Source organism: Accipiter gentilis, chromosome 27 (assembly GCF_929443795.1).
Source record: "Accipiter gentilis chromosome 27, bAccGen1.1, whole genome shotgun sequence".
NCBI classification, from domain to species: Eukaryota; Metazoa; Chordata; class Aves; order Accipitriformes; family Accipitridae; genus Astur; species Astur gentilis.
The window spans coordinates 5,222,549-5,244,330 of NC_064906.1; the positions used below are offsets into that span (position 1 = coordinate 5,222,549).

At 35.4% G+C, this 21,782-nt stretch overlaps 1 protein-coding gene across 4 annotated transcripts in view; it reads left to right on the forward strand.

The window, feature by feature from the left end:
- Positions 1-15,854, forward strand: part of CDH7 (cadherin 7) — an 83,822-nt gene extending 67,968 nt beyond the window's left edge. For 3 of the 4 annotated variants that reach the window (XM_049830438.1, XM_049830436.1, XM_049830437.1), the window contains exons 9-12: positions 1,054-1,175; positions 2,640-2,757; positions 4,842-5,093; positions 11,794-15,854. In XM_049830438.1, coding sequence (XP_049686395.1) covers positions 1,054-1,175; positions 2,640-2,757; positions 4,842-5,093; positions 11,794-12,287 — 986 coding nt within the window. In that variant the 3' untranslated portion in view covers positions 12,288-15,854. Of the gene's footprint in view, positions 1-1,053; positions 1,176-2,639; positions 2,758-4,125; positions 4,175-4,841; positions 5,094-11,793 lie in introns of those variants that run through there. The other variant, XM_049830439.1, reaches the window with a different exon arrangement.
- The last annotated feature ends 5,928 nt before the right edge of the window (positions 15,855-21,782 follow it).

Here is a 21,782-nt window from a genome sequence, read left to right on the forward strand (position 1 = left end):
ATACCTGACACACGCGAGAGTCTAGGAGCACTAGTAATACCTTACAATGCTTTAATTTATGTTCATGGCCTGCTTGGTTTTCAATAAGCTTAGATCAGCAGAAGAAAAAGTTGGTGTCAAAGTTTCTTACTCCTCTGGTATTTGACATGAAGAATAAAAAAAGAGACCAAAACAATTTGTGATCTACATTTGGATGCATTGCTTTAAATACTTGTAATATTTACTAAACTGTGTTTGCAATACCCTGTAAAAAGATGGATACATAGTTGAAGGTTTGTACAGTTTTTCATTCTGCCCTGCTCTATCACTAATATCACCACTTGTGGTAAAAAAAAAATGCAATCTCTCTTCTCCCTGCTCCAAAACAGAAGTGTTATCTAGCAAAATGAGTATGGCACACACTGATGTCCTTTATGCTCAGTCCAAAAATATCTACTGTTTAAGAGTAAATGATGACATTGGACCCTGAACAGATTCATATTTTAGCTAGAGATGTGCATCAGTTTAAGAATGTCATTCATATTTAAGGTGTTCAACGTGTTAATGACAGTGTTGAAATACTTTGTGTGTGCACTTTAAATACGTTGGGATTTGCTTGGGAATGCAGCTTCCTCTTTTCTTCTGTTATATATAGCTGATGGAATTCTGGTTTTAACTTCTTAACAGCCTGATCAATCTGAATCGCAACAAAAAATTGTTTAACCCGTAATAACCATTCTATTCCCGATATGAATAGGGCTGTTCTGGCTAGCTATGCCCATTGGCAATGGCTTTACATCATCTTGCTCTTATCCCTCCATATGATGTGATTTAGATTTTCAGTTTATCCCTGAGAGTAAAATCTTAGTTCAATTAAAGTGGCTGGAAGACATAAACATTGTTTCCACTAGGTGCAGACGATGAAGCCAAGAGCTTCCTTTGTCTTTCCAGGAGGGATTGTAATTGATTTGACATGTATATGCAAAAGAAGAATGCAAATGAAAAATGTACTGACCCGAAGAATAACTTTCAAGGAGCTCTTTCTGACTCTTTTGTTGGCTTCTTTTCCTACAGAGAATCCAGCACAGATTGGGAGAGGCTATGTAGCCATCACTATCCTTGACATCAATGACAATGCCCCTGAGTTTGCCATGGAGTATGAGACAACTGTCTGTGAAAATGCGCAGCCTGGTCAGGTATGGCTTGATAGGTTTTTCTATGTTTATTTTTATCAGATAGGCAGCTATTCCTTACGAAATCCTGCCAGCTTTAAGATAAAATATAATCAGCTTATGGCAGGAAAAATGATGCTTTGATGTGCAGCACAAGCAAGTATCAATCAAACCCTAACATCTTCACCATACCTCTGAAGAAACAAACTCAGGTGTAATTACTTCCTGAAGGTACTGTTAAAATCTCTGCCTTTCTTACTGAAATAACCGACACATTTTGCTAAACTCACCTAATTTTGAATAATATTAAGAATGTGTTTTTTCCTCCTAATTTTGCTGGGAAGTGGGAAGTCCTAACACGGAGTTTGTTCTGAGACTAAAGGCCTAGCATTCCTCAAATGAGTACACGCTTTTATTTCCCTGAGGAAGTATGGGCCATGAGGCCACAATTTCACAAGGGCGATGTATACCTGCCATATTCCCCAGTGTTTTTAACTCCCCAAATGTTTTCCAAGTAGTCCTGGACTCAACTAAAAGTATCTGGTGGTGTTTATCTTTGGCGTCTCTCATATTTGGACTTTTCCTCTCTACTTTGTAAGACCTCAGAAAATACAGATATTTTCTCATTCTCTCTTCTCTCTCCCAGAAAACTAGTAGATGTTTCACTCACATAGATCCCACATACTCCCTGGGAGACTTTGCACTTTTGTGCCTTCTCCCAGAACATTGTCCTTCCTGTCGCAGATGTTGTTTATTGCACATTTCAAAATCACAGCATAATTTAAATCCTTATCAGAAAACACTATGAGTATTAGCTTGTGTTCATGAGAAACACAGAAGATGCATGCTCTTATTGGAGTACCTGTTTGTTTTCCCTGTGGTCTAGTCAGAATGTTAGCTCTGAGTATTCATTCTTTATGGATTTTAAGCAAAGGTGACATTTTTTTTAGAGGCAGATTTTGATAGAATTTTAGAAAATAAAATTGGAATAATAATAATAATAATAATAACAAAAATAAAGAAATCCCAGAAAATATTAGTATACATATGACTTAGCTTTTTATTTTGCAGCACATGAGCAGCACATGAATTAAAATGTTCAAAACCATAATCATCTCCTTGTGAAAGTTTACATTGATTGCAGCCACTGATAACTACATTAAGGGCCATCCAGAAGATACAGTTCTTCCCCTGCTATGCAGTTTATCCTCCAAGCTCTGGTGAATGACATAACCTAACTTTCTCACAGGCCCTGCAGATCATTGCTTTTGGCCAATAAAGTTGGTACAGGAAAAGTAAAGAGTTGAGTCACATTTTAGTTTTAAGAGTGTCTGTACATGCTTAGGAGATTAGAAACCCAAAAGGCAATATGAGCAGGACTTGAGGGAGGGTTGATACTTTGATAGGTAATAGAGGGGTTATACAATGTGCATGTATTTATGCTTCTTACCATTCCAAACAATGAAACCCCAATGCATCTTAAAACAGGTGATCCAGAAAATCAGTGCAATTGATAAAGATGACCCACCAAATGGCCATCAGTTCTACTTCAGTTTAACAGCAGAGGCAGCAAATAACCACAATTTTACACTGCAGGACAACAAAGGTAAGGACATTTTGTTTGGTTAAATATCCACCACTAATACCTTTCATTTTGAATATATCATGTTGATTATGACATCCATAAACTTCTATTCTGGTAAGGACATAAATTAAACTACAATCAGCCTGCAAAATAATTTTATGTGTAGATTATTTGTCAGGGAAATTAAGGTGGTTTGAATAATTAAAAGCATTGAGCCAGAGTAGATTCAAATCTTCCCCCCTCCCCCCTTCCCCCCCCCCCCCCGCTCCGAAGTCACTCCTCTCACATCTTTTCCTTGTATTTATAGGATTTTATCTAAACTAGATTTTACCTTGGGGCAGTGACTGAAAAATGTCCAGGAATTCATGTTTTATTAATATAACTCAGGTCATAAAAAATAAGTGCACAGTAAATAAAAAAGTGGGTTTTGATTTTTTAAAGGTTTTTTTTTTTTTTTAGAAAAACACATCTTTTCAGTAAGTATACCACCTATTGAAGAATGCTTTGGATAATGGAAGCTGCCTACAATATTTACACAGACTTCTTATGACTATTTCCCCAAAGACTTAAGCAAAGACTCCCACTGACATCACGTTTCTATTAGTTAAAATATCTGAGAACACGCTTCTAATTAGTGTTCTCATTAGTTGCACTGCATAGTATGGCATCTGGGCATGTATCAGTCAGTTTAGCTATTAGCTGAAGCAAATAGAACCCAATAGACACTACGTTACTCTTGCATTGCTCTTTTATGGCTCAGTACTAAATCAGAGTTACAAAGTCATCCTTGTTAATAAGAAAAGCAGACATATGGTGGACTAAAGGGTAGTGTTTGTACAGACAGACTTTGAACAACATTCACTAACGCTAACGTGACCTAATAAAAGTTCTCTCACACACCTATTTATTGCCTTACCCTGAATGTAGTTACTGACATGCTTAATTTTCTTCATATGAGCAGCTTGCAGTTTCAAACTAAAGACTGTAATAGTAATAATGAGCAAAATAATAAAAATGCATTAGAATAAAACTCTGTTTAGAAATCTGACATTGTAACAAGTACTGTAGAGTATTTAATGAAAAGACAGGCCCTCTTCCAGAGAACTTATAATTTGGAAAGGGTAATAACAGACTTTTGCAATGCCAGTAAAATCAATGGAGTTGCAAGACACAGCAGCAGTTGCCTCTTTGGATGTTAACTAATTTTATGCATATCTCATACGATGCTATATGAAGAAGTGCTTGCATATTTTGCCAGGTAGGTCATAATAGATGACACAGTAAGATAACGTTACAGGACTATCGATATATCTGTCTATAAATAGATAGATAAGTAGGTAGACAGATAGATAGACAGACCGACCGACCGACCTTTTCTATACATTCTAGGAGATGTAACTCCCTACCTCTCAGGAGCTGTCAACCTGTATTGAACACAGTGAGTTTTGCACATATTTTCTGGAACACGTGGACTTTTTAATCACCTAACTCAGAGCAGCATCAAACCACACATTTTAGACTGATTATATTAGTCATCTTGACTCTCAGATGAGACTGAAAACAAGTGCTTGTCTTTGCTACATGTGCAATTACCTGTATTTGTGCACCAACTGGATTTTTTCTGCATTCAAAAAATATTTCATTGGTCTTCAGAACTTGTTCTCCTATTAGTATGTTCATCCCTTCCATTAATATGGTACCTATATCTGTAAATAATTGAAATAGATCCTTGGAAATCAGACCTGAAACAGGTATGTAGGTATTTTATCTGATCACTGAAGGGTAAATTTTTTCTTTTTTATAATGATTTTATCTTCAACTATCTATCAAGAGTGTGGAACTGTGAGCTTAACAAAAATCAAATAAACCTCTGCAATTTTGGAACAGTCTTGCGTGGAAAACAAAAAGCTTTTTGTTTAGCTGGTATCATTTCTCAGCTGATCCTATCTCTGCAGCTTCAAAAGTATATGACCAGGAAAGATAAGCTTGTTGAAATAGTATAAATGTGTTTATAAAGTCTTTTAAATGAATGACTGTATTATTTATAGGCTTGTGTTTTAGAAAGGTCATGTATTTTATATTTATCTTTTTATTCCTTTACCTAGATAACACTGCAACAGTATTAACCAGAAGAAACGGGTTCCGAAGACAGGAACAGTCTGTTTTCTACTTGCCAATATTCATTGTGGACAGTGGATCACCTTCACTTAGTAGCACTAATACCCTCACCATCAGAGTCTGTGATTGTGACGCAGATGGTATTGCTCAGACGTGCAATGCAGAAGCATATATCTTGCCTGCAGGACTTAGCACTGGAGCCCTGATAGCAATATTGGCTTGTGTCTTGACACTGCTAGGTACATCTTCCTGTTACCCTTATTTTCTGTTTAATGCATAGTAGCAAAAGAGATAGATACGTATATGTATATAAGCTTCAACCCACTCCCCCCCCTCCCCCCCCGCCCCGATTTCTGTAAACAGGGACACGTGACATTCCCAGCAGAATGGCATTTTGGATCATGAGCCACACAAAATCTTTAGTTTGGGATTTTCAAGTTCAGAGAATTTGTTTCTATGTCAAGCTGCCTCCAGACATATATATGAAATAATAGTAAAAGGAAAAAAAGATCACTTGCATCAAGTGTAATACTTAAGAGATAGCCAATGCAGTTTCTGGAAGTATTGTGTTTAGCATACTCACTGTATAACCAGTAACAGTGTGTGTCCCTTTTTCAGGGATATAACTATCATTAAACATTTATTGATTTGCATAAAAAAAAAAAAAAAAGTTCAGAAAATAGAACAGATGTAATTTACTGACGGGGATCATTTACTGGAACCTCTTCTACAGGATGATCTTTTGTTACCTCTGCAACTGGTAGCACAGTTGGATTTTATGCCATGCAGTGAGACTGTAACTAGATAAAAGACAGTGGAAAACAGTGGAACAGTGTCAACATTCTGGTTTAGCATTTCTCATTTCATGCCTAGTCCTTGAAATAAATGACTACATAGTAGTAGTAGTAAAGGCCTAAATTGAGGAGTAAAGATGAAGAATCATCTTTACTCCTGCAGAGTGCAGGTGAGCAAAAGTGCAGTGTTGCTTATCGTCAGAAAGTTGACATTAATGAGGGTACTGGTTCGGCACACAAGGATTTTCTTGAGTGTTGTTATCAATGGAGAGATTTTTCTATTCCCTGGCTGTACATACCAGTGTAAGGGGAAGGGGAAGACCATAGCCTCCTCAGGTTGGTACAATCCCAGTGGTGATTTGTCTGTCACTGTTATCCAAGTAATTCAAATAGGTCAAATCAAGAGACTTTGGTCCACATTTCTGTTCATGGTAGTATTTCAACAATTTATGGATGTCTCTTCTTATTGACTTTGTTTAACCTCACTGTAAACCATTAGAAGGAAATGTCCCTTCTGCTGCACGTATTTCTGGTGCATACGACCACCTTACCATCGATTTTATGTGCCAAAAAATTAGACTTCCAAATTCAGCTGTCTGAATGTGACACCACTGTTTATCCAAATAGATGTTTGTATGCGCTATCTTCCCTTCCATCTAAACTCTTCCTTTTGGGTATAGTTCAAAGCTGCAGGTGCAGTTTAAAAGGCTGTGTTTGTATGCTAACCTTGGCTTTGAGTCCTGCATTGGGGTACTGTATCCTGCTGCTGGTTTGTTCCCAGCCAGGTGCTGGTCTTCACAAGGAAGAGGTGCCTGAGCATCACTGCTGCCCAGTGAAATCCCAGTCAAATCCTGTTGCTTGTCTGGTCCCAGAGCCTTTCTTCTTCTCCTCCTGTTTGTTCCTAGAAGACATTTTCTGGGATCAGCTGAATGGTAGTACTGCTAGGAATTTTTCTCCTTTTTCCCTTTTTCTTTTCACATCCATTCCCAAGAAAAAAACCTGAAGATCCACTAGCACAGCATAAAAAAAACAGGCTTCAGCTGTTGCCAAGCGGTTCCAGGCCTGGGACCGAGGGATGCACCTTTTTGTGTAAGAGTTTACGAGTGAAAAGAGGAGACAGGCTACCGGATCAATTTTTTTTTTCTGATCCAAAGTTACACGCAGTGTAAATCCAGTCACATTCATCAATGTCATCTCAACGTGAGTGCCAGTTGTAAAGCGGAGAAGGCAGGAGATTTGCATAGATGTCATGGATACATGCATTTTGTCACTAGTATCTCGAATTCTCAACAAGCTCTTATCTTCTTAAAGTTAGTGTGATGTACTTTGCTATTTCTTCTTGCCCCATACATCCCTTTGTCTAATAAATAATTATTTGTCTTGACCAAGACTCAGATTGTCTCAGTGGGATTTCTCAGTGTTATTATTTTGACTTAAGAAACCAATCAATTTTAGATAAGCACAATGTTTCCACTGATGCTAAGAAGGAAGAATGTTAGTAAATCATACTAATTCATTATAATTGGATAAAACATGGTGTAGGCTATTTTTTCAAACTAAAATAATTTTTAAAAGTTAAAAATATTTTACCAAAATTTTTTTTTCCCTCCTCATCTTGACTGATGTAGATTAAATTCTGAATTTTATTCCACAAGAAAGTTCCAGTGCTTTGTTAATTACTCAAAAGAGCTTTATAATTATTCACTCTGCTGTGAGCCTGTGTTTTAAAGAAAAAAAAAATGAAAAAAAAAAGTGCTTGCAATTTATTCTATAAAAAGCATATGAAAAGCTAGTTTGCATTTGGTTTAGACCGTACATAATTTTTAGAGAAATAAGTAGGATTTTTTTAACTCCTCTGAAAATTATATGGTAATTTAATTCAAGGTAATTTGTTTTTCAGTTAGCATCTTCCAGACACAATAATTGCTTTTATAACAAGTGCTTAGCATAAAATGTGTACATAAAATCATACAGAAAAAGAATGTTCACCTGTAGATAACCCAATCATATTTGGAAGGTTAAAGATTTTCTTTGTACTGAAACAATGGAAAGCTAAATTGACAAAATGCTTTTTCATTATTTTTGTCTTTCGTGCTTCTGAATATAATCTATTAGTACTACCTATTTTCTTAGAAACACTAAAGAAAGCTCCTATTAGTGTGGTACTGGAGTTTACAAGTTAATAATACATTGATTAAACTTCAAAATACAGATTTAAATTATTACTTTTTCAGTTGAAAGACGAGGAATTTGTTATTATTATCACAATACCTACAAGAACCTGATTAAATCAGCACACATAGTTGTGTGATTCGTAAACAAGAAGAAACAGTCTTAGTCATAAGGATCTTATTCTCTAAACAGGTAAAATGTATACAGAATGTTACTATCTGGTATGTGTGGGTTTGGGTCTTGCAGTTTTGAAAGTGATAAAACTGTAACTGTTTTAATTTGGGGGTGTCCAAATTAAGTCATTTAAAAGGGGCTTTAGTATGCAATGCAGAAGCTGTTTCCTGAAAGTTATAGAGCCTATTAGGGTCACTCACTGTGGGCATTTAAAGGTCACAGTCACTTTGCAAATATCAATCCAAACTGATTAAACAACAGTTATATATGAAGCTTGTTAGCTGGGAATTAAATGCAGGTTTCTTGAGTCTTGGCCTCTGTAATCCCCAAATCTCATCTGACTGTACTGGCAACTGCAAGGTATAACTAAATAGGTTATTAGCGTGCTGCTTAGATGGCTGAGGAGCTCCAGTCTTCAGCTTTATGAATCATGACACACCTAAGGCATAAACCGGTGTGCAGATTAGCTTGCAGCTGATGCGGCTTATTGCTATAGTAAATGCCAGGCTTAGGGGCATCGCATATACACGGCGTGGTAACGCTCGGGATTTAGCTCTGTCCCTTACTGTATAGCTCTGCAGGTAGTCTTCTCCCTCAGGTGCTCTCAGGTTGTTTATGGCTTCCTTACAATTATGTTGCAGTTGCCTCGAGTCTTAGAGGAAAGGTTAATACTAAAACAGAGAAATATGCTCTGGTGACCTAAACCTGACTTTTTACCAGATAATACCAAAATGGAAATTTCATGCTAATTCCATAAAGCATACTGCAAAATAGCAGAGCAAATATCCACTCTTGTACTCAAAGGTGTTTGTTTAAAGACTGATTCAGGTGAACTGAAACTACTGATATTATCGTTACATCTATGCTGACAGAAGGATAAACCTATTTGTTCCTACAGCTAATGTAAATACAAATGACATTTTCTCTTGGCTACTGTACCCGTTAAACAAAAATCAACATTTCTAAAAAATTCAGGTAAATCAGAACAAAAAGGTTAGTGCAGATCTACCTTTATTAGTTCTGGTTATTTAGTCTTTTGTAAATAGTGACTTCTAATACTGATTGGTTTATGTATTTATTGAATCACACACAAAATCAGTATTGCCATTTCATCTCTTTAGCATGAGTTCGGCATACCAGTATGGAGCCAAACTAGTGGCCTCAATGTGCAATACGTACGTCCCTGAAGCTTTTCCACTGTATTATTCCTTCTCTAAAAAGCATAAAATTAGGTTTTCTAGGTGTTCAGCCAGTCACTAATTACTGACTTAATCTTTGCTTTTGTGATAAATGCAGGGTAAAAACCCCACCCCACCATGACTTAATGAGAAATGGGTAAGCTTTAAAACCATTTGCACCTGATTTAGATATCAGTGAAATTTGTTTGGGGCTTGTATTCATCTCTCCAGTTCCTGCAATGCAGCTGAAGCTTTGTTCATTTAGAGGTTAAACTTTATTGTTCATAGCTGTTAGAAAGGCAGGAAATTAATAATCTCATAAAGCCATCTAAATGCTAAAATATTTAACCTTTAGAAAGACTCCGTATTTTTCTTGGCTTCAAGCAAGTGTGAGATGTACAAGGAATACTATATAAATCATTCAACGTATCTTGATTTTTATTGTACCTTTAGGCGAACCTGCCTCCTAAGTTTCATATTTTTCACTTATTAGCAGGTATTTAACTTTCAAAATGAAGTATGTTAAGAGGGCCAGTGGTGTGAAAATACATTTACACTTAAGTAAAGGAAATGATTAGCTGCATACTTATATGGCAATAAAAAATGTGGCAGTAAATGTTAAAAATAATAATTAAAATGTTATGTCAATAGTAATCTTGGCTTAAATGTGTATTTGTACTGTCAGCAAGCTAATCTGTCTTTCACTTTAAAATATCTGTTATAATAAGGAAAAACATTAAGAGTGGAGTGCAATTGTCTCTGATAACAATTTTATGTGCTCTGCTGTATAATTTATAGCTCAATTTGTATTATACAAATATCAGAATGTTTTGAAATTTCACAAGAGCCATTGTAAAGGTCAAAATCTTATATTGTCAAACTGCTTATGTAAATATTGTTTAAAGCAAAATGCCCCAAACTAGTGGCTTGTGAATTCAATACATAAAGCATGAATCAGGGAGATGCCAGGGGCAACAAAGTGAGAGTGTGATGCTGATGCTGCAGTAATATAGAATCACAAGGCATCTGTTAGTAGATGGATCATTAGATGTGTGCCTGGTAGCTGCTGAAAAAAGGGGGAAAAAATATTGCCTAATATATTTGTCAAAAAGTTTAGAAAAAAATTGATCTTGTTCCAGTTTTGGTCTTAGACATGCATGGCTCCAAAGGAAAATAAAAAGAATTGCAGAAAATCCACCTTTAAGTCATCTTATGCTATAACCAATTCCAAATACTACCATAACATCTGTGGACATATGATACAGTTTTCTGCATGTACAGTCTCTGAATGACTAGTTTATTTTAACCAAGTGATCCCAATATTAAATCATGCCTCACAATGACTAGATTGATATTGATTTTAAAAATTCCTCCATGAAAAGAAGGGCTTTCAAGAATGGCAGTCCTACATCATACGATTTATGGAGGCCACTTTTGAGACTGCCTAGGGAAGCTCAAGCTTAATTTTTTCTATATCAGCTTTTGCTTTTCCAGATGTTTCTACAGCATTTAGTTGGCTTGTCAAAGTACTGTAAGTAAAGGTTGTAAACCTTAGACATATGAATGCATGTAATCACATATTCTTAAGATTAAAAAATAAACATAAAATCAGAAGAGATTAATTGAATGTGGAATGACACTTACTTTTCAACATACTGTTATTTTTACAGTCATAGAAATGCCTGCTATTTTCTAGGAGTATCATTAACTCAGCAAATGTTACCCAGATGCTACAATATAGTATTAATAATTTTCTAGGAGGATGATTCACACTCCATCATGTCCCACGGATGGGTGCAATATTCATATTACTAGTTCCATATTTTGTGTATCGGCAATGACGTTTCTCTACCAAAACTATTTCAACAAGAGGAGCCTTGAGTTAGTTTCTCCCAGTTATTTTGGCTGTTACTGCAGTTTAGTATTAGCTTTCAAGCTGAAAGAAACTGTAAGAATTAGAATTTTAAAAAAATAAAATATTTCTAGCACTGGCTGATCCAATAAACTCCAGCCCTAGCAGTTCTTATTAGATATAATTCATAAACCTCAAGTACAGTACTTTGCACTTCATAGGAAAGTGAGGTCTTATACAGAGATACTTTTAATCCATGAACTAAGACAGTCTTATTTTACACATTGCTTAACGATTCACTGTTGTCCAATCTACAATTTTTAAATATTTTTTTTTCTTCTGCTGAAATCGGCCATATACTTTAATTCAGTCTCTTCCCAAACCATGGTTGTTAAATTCTACTCAGTTACTTTATGAATGTGCTTTTATCGCTTGGGCAATTAAGAGTTCAGGAAAAGGTCTTTTTTTTATTTCATGGCTGTGAGATTGTAATAGTCAGACTGAACCAGTTCTAAAATTTATGTTTAGAGGACAGCATAGATATAGAATTAGAGATGAAGACGTTAATCCAGAACGGCTTTGGAAATAGATTCTTTAATGTCTAAAAAGCTTCCAGTTTAAAAGCTGTTTCAGAACCTGCTAGGTTTCAAATCTCATTGCCTGCTATTTCCTTGAGTCTTTGCCATATAAATTAATGAGTACTTCCACCACTAGGAAAAATATGAGGAAACTTTGGCGTTGCTAAAACACCTGTCTCTCTGTGTTACAGTTCTTGTCTTACTGATTGTCACTATGAGGCGACGGAAAAAAGAGCCCCTCATTTTTGATGAAGAGAGAGATATCAGAGAGAACATTGTCAGGTATGATGACGAGGGTGGCGGAGAAGAAGACACTGAGGCTTTTGATATGGCTGCCTTGAGAAACCTCAACATCATCCGAGACACCAAGACCAGAAGGGATGTGACGCCTGAGATTCAGTTCTTGAGCAGACCAACTTTTAAAAGCATTCCAGATAATGTCATTTTTCGGGAATTTATCTGGGAAAGACTAAAAGAAGCGGATGTGGACCCCTGCGCGCCACCCTACGACTCCCTGCAGACATATGCATTTGAGGGGAATGGCTCGGTGGCAGAGTCACTCAGTTCTTTAGATTCGATCAGCTCAAACTCTGATCAGAACTACGATTACCTCAGTGACTGGGGCCCTCGCTTTAAAAGGCTTGCGGATATGTATGGGACTGGACCAGACTGCTTATACTCATAGCCTTGGAACCTTTCTCTGAAAATGCACTGAAGAATACTAAACCAGAAAACTCAACCTTACAGACTGAAGAAAGTTGTAAATATTTCTCCATTTTTAACCTTTTAGGTTTTTTTGCCTTGGTGGTACATATCTTCATTAGACTTGTCCTAGGGACTGCACTGACCACACAGAATATGAGCATTTGGTGGCATTTTTGATAAAATGAAATGCTCAGCCACGTTCAAATAGATAGCAACCCTCAGATACCTGCAGAGGTAACTCACTTTCAAAAGTCGGTTATGCACTGTGACCTCAATGAGCCAATGATACCCTGCAGATGCCTTCGCAGTATTGCTATATCTAGAACACATAGTCTCTGGTATGAGATAAGTGTAAGAGGAAACAAATTGACAAATATAACATTCAATACAACATTACAATATATAGTATTTACAGATGCAAGGTTTTTTAAACAAATTTTCTTTACAATGTTGCATGCAGCTTGCTAGGACAAAAGCAGAAGGACAGACACGAAAACGAACAAAAGCCCGGCAGGTCATTTCTTTGCTTCTCCCTGTTTGTTCTCAGAGCTATTTAATTAGAATTCTCTGTAATTTTCTGGGTAGTTTTATGAAAAATTGCCTTTTGTACTAAGAAATTCCACAATGTTTGTCATCAACTTACCAAAGTAGTTTACAAACCCCATAAAATGAGAAATATGGAGGGGAATTCTTCTGGCTGAAAAGTTTTGTGATGCCTTTGTAGGTATAGAAAAGGTGTTGCTATCTATTTGCTATTTTTTATTGTCTCTTCTGATTTGTACAGGAGAATTTATCCTTTTTTATTATTATTTGACATAAAGTGTTATATTTATTTTGGAGCTCCAATCTCCACTAAATTCAGGTCCATTTTACTGCCTCATGGTATTAGACTTGTCAGAACATGCTGATTTTTCTCCAGTCTCAGATAAATGTAGGAAATGAAGCATGGAAATGGAGAAATTACAGTAAAGCAATCTCGCCTGCCATTCATCTCTCAGAAAGGAGAGCAGCTCCAAGGACATGCAGTTGTTCTTCTGAGCCATTACAAAGTCTGAGACATTTAAATAAAATATTTGTACATTGAATTTTTGGAAAGAAGACTACAGAGGTAGCTGGGAGTGTCTTTAATGCAAGATTTAATTTTCAAGGTTAAACACGCTATATGCTTCAAAGACTGTAAACACCTTGCTTTTCTCCTTCCCCTTCTCTTTTGCTGCTGATGAATCACAGTAAAAGACTCTTCAATTTCTTTCATATGTTAAGCAATGTAATGCTATTAACTCCAGAAATCATCTTTAGGTCCTGATGCACAGAAGTATTTTTCCCCAAAGGTGTTAACTCACTACACATAATTTCTACGCTGGTTCAGGAGTGCAAAAACAGAAGGACAACTGCTGTTGGTTAAAATACTGTATGATTTTGAAGTAGGATTTCTTAGAGTAAGACAACTTTTTTATGATTCTGACAATATTTATACTTCATCTTTCATGATTTATTACTAGGTAATAAGGCATTTATTCAAGTAAAATAGTGGGTTTAAGTATTATTTCAGATTTTTTGTTTTAGATAATCTGTAGGTGAGCTCCTAAGTTAGACTCTGCTCCTGCAAACTTTTTTGCTTGTACCTAACTTGAAATGACTTAACTCTAGCTTAAAATGACTTGATTTGCTTGCAATTACTGAGAGGCATACAGAATTGTTTGCAGGACTCTGTTTGTGGATAGAAGGTACTCCATAGAGGATGATGCTCACTCTAAAAGTACTTCTTTCTGAAAGAAGGATCCTTGTACTAAAATCCTAATGTATGGGTGACACCAGGCTGGGAGACAGGAAATTATCATTAAGGCTTTGTAATTTTTGCGGCCCAGCATTATTAATTGACTATGTGAAAGTGGCCTTCAGCTTCATCAGAGAAAACAAAATAATTTTAATCATCTGCAACATACTTAATTTGAGTTACATTTTGGTAGACAATCATTGTTTCATAACTCAGTAGATTTGCTTCTAGTTGTATTAAATATATATATATAGGTGTATATATATATATATAAAAAACAGATTTTGTAATGGAACTGAAAGATGTCACCCATGACTTTTAGTCATACATGTAAGATTTTCAATAAAAAATTCAAAAAAAAAACCAAACCCAAAATGAGCCATGTGTATGCAGTTTAATGAGAGCGAGATATGCTGCAGGAGTTAAGCAGGTATTAAATCAACAAGGTGCTGAGAGAACAGTTTTTTATTAATCTCCTTGTTGTTTGTGGGAAGATAATTCATGCATCTAGATTAAGATGTCAAAAATGCTGATTTTAGCACATAACACTCAAAAGAGATTTAAATGTGGTTTAGAGTAAACAGCACAATTCTCTTGCTCTTCCACCTTCTATATCTGTAAAAAACCAAAAAGCTACCCTGTTATGAAAGTATGTTAGGGTGCGTTGGGTTTTTTTTTAATTTCTATGGAAAGAAATATGCTTTACTCCAATGCCATAAAAACTCTTGCAAATATATATTTTCTGTTGACCAGTTCTAAAATAATCAAGCAAATTTGTTGTTACATTATATATGCTTACCAACTGATTATATTATTGCAGTAAGAAAGAAAGGTGGAAATCCCTTATGTTTGATGACAGATGTTTCCTATAATATATACACAAGGTATGCATAACACGCATACTATATAATGTTCGCCGTAAGTTACCATGACTGTAGGTTTTATTTATATTACATAGCCTGATGCCATAAAGTAGATTCTACTGATTAAATAGTGTAAAATATAAGAAATATTTTCTCTGCCCTGGAAAGGTTATGAAATTATTTGAGCAAATTAATTAGAAAGGCCTTTTAAAAAGACTTCCCATTTTAGTTATTTAACTTTCTGAAGAGCTCCAGTATCTAACTAGAGGCCACAGTCCTCCTTCAAAAGTATGTCAAACATTGCAACCACTCTCATCTTACAGTGAAATGCCAAGATCTCTTTCCTTCTACCACATGACAATTGAATAGATTTATTTTAAATTGAGATGTTCAAGCACCTTGAAAAGCGTATGGTTTTAAGAGTGCTACTAAAAGAAAATCCTTGTAAAGTTAAACCATTTGAAGAAGATTTGGGGCAAGACTCCTTACTCTGCTTTGACCAGTGTAAAATCTACTGAATTCAAGAGTTAAACAGTGGACATTGTGACTTATATTTTTAATTCAAAAGAATAAACTTAGTGTACTTACTCTAGTAAGTTATATCCTTACTAAGACATAACACAGGCCTTCCTAAGCCTACTAATTCTGGTGGCTGGGTTAATACAATCACTGCAGGATTCATGAAATTTGATGATACTGACTGAAACCTCTCCTTCCCCCAAAGAATTAAGGGGGGGGGGGGGAAATTGCTTCCTTTTTACTTGTTGTTTTCTTTGTTGTTTTGAAAGGGGTGAGTGGGATTCAGAGGAATTTCCCTTTAAAGTTAAGGTATTTTCTCAGTTACTTTATCCTATTTACACTTCAGGTGCTGGCACTCATCAATAACAAAATATTTCCTGTCCTTTTTTCTTTTTAGAGATTTTGGATAAAAGCATATTATGAAATATAAAATGGCAGCATCTTATTTTTATGGACAAGTACTCTTGTATGATATAAAGAACAGTAATAGTTTGTTGTTCTGAAAAAGAAATAAATATACTATAAAGTGTACAATTACATTGACTTTTAAGATCATTAAAGAGTTGAAAGGTGAACACAATTACCTATATGAAATCTAGTATTAAATTCTTGGTTGCAGCCTGTCATGTGGCTGATTTTATTTTTCTATATGTAGAATTTTTCTCTACTTTAGAAACTATGTAGAGTAATAGTGGTTTAAGACAACATTATATTCACCTCATTAGTAATAGTTAGATGGGGTCAAGTATATTTTTATTGGTCTGTGACTCTAAAAGCAAATTGCTAAAGATAGAAATGTCATTTTATTTATTTGACAGAAACAGGAAGGTCTACAAGGTCTACAAGTTGCAGTCTTAAATATGGCATCACCAAGTTTCCCAAATATATCCTAAGATATATTTACACCCCAGCACCATTTCTTCCACACCAAGAATTCTTCCTCTGCTCAGTATCAATGCAGCTAAAAATGTATTGTATCGTTTACTGAAAAGTTTTTTTATGGATATCTACCTGCAGTTTTGTTCTTTGAACTAGGAGAATCACAGCACACAAGAGAAATAATCTATTTCCTATGTGAAGGGAATGAAAAAACATACCCATATATGAATGCTATACTTTGCTTTGTGACTATAATTTATCATTTCTCAGAAAAGAGAAAAAAAAAATCTTTCAATGTGGTACCTAAACTGTGAAACCTTTGATCATACAATTGCAGACAGAAATATATTGGTTGAAAAAACTTGATTTACCCAAGCGTTATATGACACATTGTCATGGAATCTTTAGGTATCTAATCAAACACAATCAAAGCAGAAAACAGCATAGAAATTTCTTGTAAAACAGAAAAAAATCTGATTTGAAGCCACAGTGGGGTATCATACACATGCTTCTTCTCTTATGTCATATGTGAACATGTATTTCCTAAAATTATATGTATATTTAAACATTTCACCCCCACGCTATTTATTTTAAAATACTTTATTTAACCAGAAAGTATCTGAACCAATGAACCTCACTCTCAAAAAATTTATTTATCCTCATTAATGTGTGATGTAGAAAATGTAGTTTAGACTCAGGGAAAACTTTTAAGATTGCTTGCACAATAAAAGCAAATTGTTTTCATATTTGGACACAAAATAATTTAGAAGCCGTCAGTAATGTTGCAAGGACTGCTATTTCCATAATGTTTTAAAGCCATAGGTTATTTTATAGTAAAATGGTATCAGATTGAAATTCCTATTCCTAGAAATGGCATAAAGTTTAATGGAGTTTAATATTTGGTTGATTAACTCAGGTCATAAACCTATTGTGCATCGTAACAACAAGCTGAATACTGAAGAAGGACTAGAAAAAAAGTCAAGGATTTTATTTTCTCCTTCTACTCCCTACCATCTCTGCCAAAGCCAGAATTTTTTTTCATTGTACATTAGAGCAAAATCTTGTTGAGTCTAAGTTAGACACAGGAGGGAATTAGATCTTGGTCTCCTCCTCACAAAGGCTGAAAGACTGTTTACTAGGTAGTTCTACTCAATTATTCCTGTCTGATGAAGTCTTGGCCCCTGGGTCATGCTAGTTGAGACCGCTGAAGTTGTTGGTTGTTTTGGTTTTGGGGTTTTTTTTGGTACTGTTAAAACTGGTATTCTTGGTGAAAAGCTTATGTTTGGATGGGGTGACTTTTTTTTCACTGGATTTTTTGTTTTTCTTTTTCTTTGGTCAAAAACACACCAGTCAGCTATATCCTGACTTTTATTCAGTTTTAACTTCAACCCCCCATTTTCTCTTCTGTTAATAGAACAAAAGAAAGTCCTGAGAAGTTCTTTCTCTTTGATGTCAAGAAGCTATGGAGAAAAATCTGAACATAGCAGCAACAGACTGCAGTGAAACTAATCTGTTACTTTCTCTGAATACGAGCTCACAAACACTGTAGCTAAGCTGCCATTAACACCATTCAAATCATGACATGGGTCTAATCTTACAACTTTAAAATATACTATCATTTTCTGGCATTACTATCAGCAATTTTTACACATTTAGCAAAATCAAATTTTAGAATTGTCAACTTAGGATTGTCAAATTTGAGAAATTTTAGAATTTTCAAAATTTAGAATTGTCAAACTGTAGCTCAGTTTCATCATTATTATTTATATCATGATCTTGGTGCACAGCAAAAGAGGAAAAAGTTACAAAAGTAAAACAGCACAAGTACAAAATGCCCCTATGTGCACTGACTTTTAATGCAGTGTTTTAATTATAGCTCTGCCTTAGTACTCCCTAATACATTGATAGCTTTACCTCTCATTGAGACTAACTACTCATCAGTTAGGATAAGTGTGATATCCAGCCAGACATTCAAGCCACATTAGACCATTCGAGTCTGACAAGAATGGTCAGTCTGAATTTTAATGTCCTTATATTTCCTTAATGATCAAAGCATCCTTTTTTATTATTACACTGCTGAAATTACATGGAGAAAGAAGTGTTTACTGATGCACCTAAAAAATGCTAGGTGAAATCCTGATCATGTTGAAGTACTTGGCAGATCTCCCTGTGCTTTTCAAGAGGTGTCAGGATTTATACACACTGTTAGGGAAGACTGATAGATGACTACTTACAGCATCAAGACGAGAGATTGTTGCTTTGAGCTGGATACCCTTTCTTTTTACACAATCTCTTCTGCTGACTTTCCCTTTCTAGAAGCCACAGTCTGCATCTTTTAATGGTAATGCAAGTAGCTTGATAGGATGTTTTTAACGGCATAAACTACTTACTATCAGCATAGCACACATAACTTTGCTGTAACAAGCAGCACCCTTGCTCACAAACATCATTTCTGTGCACACACTAAATAAAGACACTGTTACAAAAGGTTTACACTTGATGAAGTACCAATGGTGAAATACTGACTGGAGAAAAAAACCCTCACATCTCTCTCTCCCTAAAATTAAGAACATATAGAATTTCTGAGCTATGAAAATCAAATTATTATACCTTTCCTCAGACTGTGTAACCATCTGCAGCTTTACTAACTTCCATGACTGTAGATACAATCCAAATGAATCATAATCTTCCTGGTTTGGAATCTGTTCTTTCACTGTTGCTTGAGATTTTATTAACATCAGAAGGGGCTGTAGCAACAAAATGGCAGAAAGATTAAGAGTATTAAGCTTTTCCTGGTGTTTTTATTGCTTCATACATGACCCAATGATGTGAAAAATACAATTTTAACAGATGTTACTGCAATACAATTTCCTCTAAGCTAATAATGTTTCAAGTCTGTGGAACAGTATCTTCCAACAGTCTACAGTACTTGGTCGGGTCTCATCTTATCCAAATATAGAAAAAGAACTGTTAAGGAGAGAGATTAAATATCCAAGTGATAAGCTTAATACAAATTTTTCTATTCCTCAAAACATTAAGTTTTCCTAGTTCATGTGTGATGAACACATGAATGGAGCTCTTATAAGACATACAATCCGTTGATGCAGTTACTATTTCTGGCTGGATGTTTGTTCATAGCTATTTTCCCCTTCAGTTTCTAGTAGAGTTTGACTGTGACATACAGAAAACAACTAAAGCAATGAAAAAGTGTGATATATTTACCTCCAAGTACACTGTGGAGATTCAAGCAGTGTGAAAAAAAAATATTTATTTAGAACAGGTTAGTGAAAAGATGAACATTTTGTCTCCTCCTTTCTCTTCTAGCCCCTTGCATCCTCTGTCCCCCCAAAGACAATGTATGACACTAAAGCTTTTGCTAATACATCATTTTGCTGTTTTGGGCACACATTCATTATCTTTTGTAGTAGTCACATGGAGAAGGTGAATGGAGAACAAGCCAGTGTCAAAGTCAAAGCTTGGGAATTAGGAAAAAGATTTAATAGTTTCCTACTCTTTTTATATGACCTTGACAAACTAGCTTTGAAGTAAAACTATGATTTATCTTTCACTGTAAATTATTATATGATAACAAAATAAAATAATATAAAAAATGATAGTAACAGCTGATAGTGAGAATTAGATTAATATATTATGTATGACTTTTTTTTACTGTGGCTTAGCACAGGTCAATATACTTTATTGGGACTCAAAGATTAATGTAGACCATCTTGGCTCATGCACAAAGCACTTTCATGAAGGGATTTTAATTCAAATAAATAGCTACTGTGAAATGTGGGGTTATTTCAACATTCAAAAGGCACAGTTCCTTGGAAGTAAACAGAGGTAACTAATAATCCAGACTTCATGTCATTCTGGGAAGATGTAGATATACACAGAGAAGACAGGAAGGGAAAGCTTTTAGAATTTAACCCCTGTAGTAAAGATGTACACAAATCCAGTTGCCTACAACTGAAAGCAAGACAGAAGCAGAGGAGGCATCTTTCAAACGGTATATGTTTTATTCAGTCTCATTTAGCCAATTATTGTCATCTGTGTTGAGTTGTCTTTACTTTGTCCTCTGTATACTACAAAAAAACACAGCTTCAGAAACAGAAAAGGTTTCTGTTGTCTTCTGGTGAATTTGCACTCATGAAGATGTAAAGCAAATAATATATGCAAAAGCTGTGGCTGACTGGCAGTCTGTTCTCACCGACAATAGAGTTAAGTCTGATGGTACGTGGAGACCGTGCTGAACGACAATGTCTTCCTGTCTCATTCTTCATCCTTTCCTGTACACATGCACTTCTCATCTCTTTCTGTAGTTGCTATTTTGTAGAGGAAAGTTTTATGGTTTTGAATTTTCTATGTATGGTGCTTCATACACTTGGTCACAGATGATGCTTAGGCCTTCTGAAGAGAACAGCAATGCGACTGTTACTCTTACTGCTAATACTAATGATGCTGCTGAAAAGAGACATTGTTGGTCTTAGAATCAGAATATCAAGTTATCTGCCCAGCTTTGTCACTGATCTGCTCTGTGACATTGGTTGATTCACCTGTCTTTGTCATCTGTTGATATAAAGGCCTGAAGAGGAATAGAGCCTTTTCAATATTTTGGAGAATGAAAATAGTACGGTAACATCTACGTAATAAGTGTGTGTTTGTTTGCTTCTCTTTTAAATTGAAAATATGAAGTATAACTCTGGATAGAATTCAGTCCTGGCATAAGTCTGGAGTAAACCATTCCTGAGCCAATGTCAGCAGCAATGTAATTTCAGTGTTGCGTATGGAATGGCAAGGGAGCATTAAGACACAACGAGCATTCCTGAAAATGATTTGGCATTAGAAAGGCACATGAATGCAATATGATAATCATAGCAGTGGGATGGAATGTTGTAGAAAAAAAGCACAAATAAAGGCTGCCAATACTTTCACTTCATACATCTTGTATTCTATAGAGTTTCAGACAAAGAAAGAGATTGAATTAATTTGCTTATTCATTCTGTCTTTGAAGTGAGTGTTCTCTCAAATCCACAATGAAACAGTAGAGTATAAATATATAGGAGGGCTAGTATAATTTATTCTGAGGTAAAAGAAAGCTTCATATCCTTCTATTGGATATACAAGTAGATAAAGACAAATACTGAATTGATGTTTTAATATGGAAGAAACCATATTTGCAAGTAACCAAGAAAGGTTTTTAGAATGTATATTCTCCTCAGCTAATTTATTTTGACAGCTGAAGCTTGTTAAAATCCTCCCCTAAAGTAAAACGTGCGTCTTTGTAAACCTTATGGTTTAACTAATCTGAGATTAATAAATACCAACTTTATCGACATGGAAGCTCCATCTGAGGAGAGAAAATTAATTCATCCTTCCTGCCATTCAATCATAAAAAACCCAAATGGTTTTGTAAATTTTGAAATCTGACCTCCGT